This window comes from Nematolebias whitei, unplaced genomic scaffold, assembly GCF_014905685.2.
Source record: "Nematolebias whitei isolate Nwh7 unplaced genomic scaffold, NemWhi1 Nwh_scaf_2704, whole genome shotgun sequence".
In the NCBI taxonomy this organism is placed as follows: Eukaryota; Metazoa; Chordata; class Actinopteri; order Cyprinodontiformes; family Rivulidae; genus Nematolebias; species Nematolebias whitei.
In genome coordinates, this window is record NW_023621249.1 from 808 (window position 1) to 5,682 (window position 4,875).

Below are 4,875 nucleotides of genomic sequence, written 5' to 3' on the forward strand. Positions count from 1 at the left end.
ACCAGTGGCATGAAACAAAGACCAGTGGCATGAAACAAAGACCAGTGACATGAAACAAAGACCAGTGGCATGAAACAAAGACCAGTGGCATGAAACTGCTAAATGCTCTTTCTGATGGAGCGCTCGTGGCTGCAATGCAAAGATAACAGCTGTTTTTGCTCCCGCCTCTTTAACAAGCTCCTCCCCTGCGCTCTCAGCGGGCTGTATCCTGCTTGCTCGACGCTTTGATGCCACCTGATGACGTCATCAACGAGCATTACTGCCGTTAACCAGTACAAGACAGATGTCTATCTAAATGTCTATAGTTTCTACATGTACTGTATATTGTGCATTCCTACTTTAAATATCTGTTAAAGTCATGCCAAAACCAATGCAGACATGTTCCTGACATGTTATAAGCTAGCTGGTTTTGGTTTAATTTTCTAATGTCATTTTCTTTCACTTGTTCCTCTCAATGCTTCCTTTTGTGGTTGTTGTCCACTGTTGTCACCACTCTTTGTTAAAACCAGGTCTCTCTTGTAACAGAGTCCCTGCGGCTCAATGGGATTAACCGGTAGAAATAAAGGTGGAATGAAACTGTTGCTGCAGTTCTGTGTTTTCAGGATGAAGAGCGAGCCGTGAGAAACTAGACGTTCGTGGGAAATCTGAACTCTGTGAATAAGATGCAGATGTTACAATGTCTGAACACAGTCCACCCAGCAGCACCTCTTCAGAACCTGTTTTAAACAAACTACTGCTAAACCTGATTATAGGAAATGAGATGAAAAATGGAACGTTATTGATAAATCACCAACTCATTTGCCTGTCACAATATCTGCAAACACAAACTGTGTGTAGTCCACCACAGAGGACCAACAATAACTACTGACTTCACAGGCTTTGATTTAGCAGAATAAAAACATTTCATTTGTCCAACAGTGACTTTCACTGACCTTTATTTACACAGGTCAACTCATTTTCAACAGAGACCTGTTAGGGGTTAAGGGCCTTGCTCATGGGCCCAGGGTGGGGTGAAGAATGAGGGTGGGGGCAGGTGTGGGTGGCTTCACCTACCCCACCCACATTTTTGATGTTGTCGGTACCGGGGCTTGAACCGGCGATCTTGCGATCACAGGTCCACCTTCTCTGACCTCTGCACCACCACTCCCCTTATTGACCGACTTATTGGGAAAATGGACATGACGAGACAAAATAAACATTGTGCCCTACAACAACAGTGTTTGAATTTGGACACATCATGTAAGAGAAGAAGCCAGAATTATTGGCAGAAGAGGATGCAGTCTCACCTGGAGCTCAGGTCCATGGACGATGCTCCAGACAGATTGGTGGAGGTGGACAGCTTTAAGGCAGAGGCCGGCATGTTGCCGAGGGTCCGGGGGATGTGGCGCCCAGCGAGACTGGCAGCTGACTGCACGCTCAGACAGATGTTGTTCCCAATGAGGACCTGAGTGGTGGTGGGGGTGGCGCCTGCAGCGCTGCATCCCAGGAGCCCCAGAGCTGCTGCTGCTTGGGCGCCGGGAGCGGCGGCAGGTGTCGAGATGTTTGAGTTGGAAGAGGGCTGGAGGAAAGTCTGGGCCGTGACGGTGGTAGTGTGGGTCGACTGGTTGGTCTGGTGAAGCGTCGCTGCGGCGCTGGTGAGGTGCAGGTTTTTGAAAACGCCTGCTGAACAGAGCAGCTCATAAATGCAAAGGACAAACACACAACAGGAGGTTTTTATTGCCATTATTCAAATTCATAGCTCAAGTTTGAGTGGCACACCTGCACAATTTAATGCAATCCAATTGACTTGCGCTGCAACACATCCTGACTCTGTGAGGCTGATTTCAATCTTGACACTGTAAATGTTGATGCAACACACTGTAATTGCAGAGCTGCTGGGAGTGACGTTTAAGAACTCTTTCAGACTTTATTTAAGATTCTGTTCACATGTTCAAAGACATACAGCACATAGAAAACATGTCAAGATTAAATATGTGTAAAGTCAAACCACACAGATGCATTTTCGTCCCTTCGGTCCCTTTAACCATTTTAAATCATTCCTGAACTCTTCTCTAGAGGCCCCAGTGTAGTCAGTCAAAAGAACGAGGTCAAACTAATCCAGAAATTATGGAGATTTTTTAATGTACCGTAATCTCTTGCTAGACAATGATCTCCAAGATTTAGGAGGTGTTTAACAAACTGTAAAAATATACAAACAAACAAACAACCTGCCTGGTACTGGGGGCAACAGGAAACTCACCTGCGTTCGTCAGCACCCCGTTGACTCCACCTGCCAGCACCAGCTCCTCTTTGGATTTGAACCCAAGCAGCTTATCTGTTGTGACGAGGGCTGAAGCAGCAAACTGAGCGCTGGCCTGGTCCAACGTCTTGGGCACAAGAATCTAAAGGAGAACCAGAGACACACAGAGGGGAGACGACATGAAACACTTGAGTAGATCGCTGCCAAACTGGAACTGATCCACGTGCATCAATACTGCATGTGGGAATGAGCCGTTTCCCAAGAACACACGAACTGACCTTTAGCTCAAAGTCCTTGTTACCGTAGGACGACTGTGGCTACAGGAGTGATGGGCTCAAGTGTTTCAAGTGTGTTCGTCCAGACTAACCTGTGTGCTTGCAGGTGTTGTGGTGTTGTTGATCTGTTGCTGCTGACTCTGCTCCAGCTGCTGCTTCTTCATGAGAGCCAGCTGCTCCTGATGCTGCTGGTACTGCTCAGCCGTAAACACTGCAGAGGAACAGACAGGACACACCGGTCAAACACAAACTTACCAGGACACATTACAGTGGATTTGTTAGGAATACTAAATGGTAACTGGACTGTAGCACCATCTAGCACCTTCCCATCTTGTCAAGACACAGCTCTTTACACTACAATCTGTGCCCTCATAACAGCACTCTACTAGATCTGTACAGAAAATGATCGGTGCTTTATCACAAACATTCATTCAGCCTTTATTTATACAGGTAACGTCTCCTCGAGCCTCAGGGACTCATTTACAAGAGACAGATTCAGACACCGACGGGACACACATCTGAGGCAACGAGGGGTTCAGGGTCTTGCCCAGGGACACTTCAACATGTGACTGCTGCTGGAATCAAACCCCCATCTCTTGCACTGGAGGACGACTGCTCTAACCACTCAGCCACAGCCGCCCAGTATCAAGACACCAAGTCGCCCACGGCTCAGCCCTTTGAATGCAACATGAGTTTAAAAATAAAGCTTTAGCAAAGCAACAATTTTAATCTGGACACAACAAGATGCAACAAATAAACAAAGTAGTCCCAAACACAGCGCCGTGGAGAACAAGGGTCCGCTCCGTGTGATTTGGACATGTGACATGTAACATGTTGCATTGTTGATGGTCTGTAGAGTTGTGAGTTCATGCTTCATTCATGAATACAGAAACGGTGTTAAAGATAATTAATCACACAAATGGTACTATTAAAAAACACATTCACATATATATATTTTTAAGTTGGTAGTTAAAAATCCTAAGAAATGCAAAGCATGCACATGCGTTTTAAATGTGCTCTATAAATAAATGACTTGAGTAAAGTCAAACTAAATGGAAGAATGAAACACTCGTGTACAAAACAGCTTTACAGATGGGCTGTAGGCTCTTCAGAAAAGAGACTATCTATAAACTTCAGGATTTGTTCTGCACAGTGGCGGGTTCAGTGCCGCTAATAGCAGAACTAACTTCTTGTTTAGCGGATTAGCGTTTTTGCTAACTTTGAAAACAATTAATGGAATTACCTTCTGCTTAATTTAAATCTGACAAATTCAAGTTTGCTAATATTTTTAAAGACCGTTCTCTGCACGGAAAGCATAAAGGATTTAGGTGATTTACAAGGAGCGATGCTGTGCTATGTTTTGTAGAACGAAGCAAAGCTAAGCTCCGCCCAGTGATGTCACCACCCTCGTTGTGCTTTCATATCTACCACAAACAGTCTCTGACTCACGGTGTCGGTTTACAGCAAATAAATGCCAAACCAGAAAACATCGTAAACAGAAACACTGCACACATAATTCCTACTCAGCATGTTTTGCAATACAACCGTCTCTGGGATGTGACTCTCTCACACCCCTTTACTTTAATACAGATTGTTTTTACCAAGAGAATATTGATGATGATACTGGTAACCACAAAGAGGATCAACAAAGTGAGTTTATTCATTTTAGTAAATGACATGAGGGAGATGTCTGACACAGATTGTATCCACCGATTCAGCACAGCAGAGTTCTGCTCCGCCTCTTTGGTTCAGATGGACTTGATTAATTTCTTAAAGCTCACCTTTGAACAGGACAGGGACACTTATGACTTATGGGCCATTTTGAGTTGTGTTCACTTACGTTGTTGTTCCATTACAGACAGTTTGTGTGAGCGATGGCAGTGCATGATAAAAGTTAGTGCTTTAACATTAGACTCCACTTTTTTAAACCGTTTAGCAAAGCTTTTTTTTCTTACACGAGTTGAAGAGGCTTGCAGTCTTTTTGCCTTTATTGTGAACATGTTCAAAATGTGTTGCAATAACTTTTCATTCACACAAAGAGTTGCTGCTAGCATCAAATACTTTCAGTAACACTACACTGCTACAGCTCAATTTTGACACACTAAGGCTACAGCCCTGAACGTCCAGGTTTTACCAAACCCATGAAAAATAGCAGTTAATTAATAAACTTGTCAAAATCTATTCAACTTTGTTTCTAAAGTGTACTAATATTACAAACGCAGCAGCCAAAGTGGATACAAAGTGAGCCATGGCCGGTAAGATGAAGGTGGTGATTAGGGCTGTATACTGAACCGAGGTTCCTTTATGGCACCGACCGACGCAGTTCGGTCAGTGTATGGACTGAAACATGACTCTTCTTTC

The 4,875-nt window shown here is 44.2% G+C and overlaps 1 protein-coding gene across 1 annotated transcript; it reads right to left on the reverse strand.

Annotated features, from left to right (window-relative positions):
• Positions 1-1,286: 1,286 nt before the first annotated feature.
• Positions 1,287-2,725, reverse strand: LOC119429561 (enhancer of polycomb homolog 1; the record flags this gene model as incomplete). The annotated part of the gene is given in 3 exon segments (XM_037697169.1): positions 1,287-1,662; positions 2,240-2,381; positions 2,607-2,725. Coding segments are annotated over 3 exon segments (590 nt in total), but the record flags the coding sequence as incomplete, so codon positions are not given.
• Positions 2,726-4,875: the final 2,150 nt, after the last annotated feature.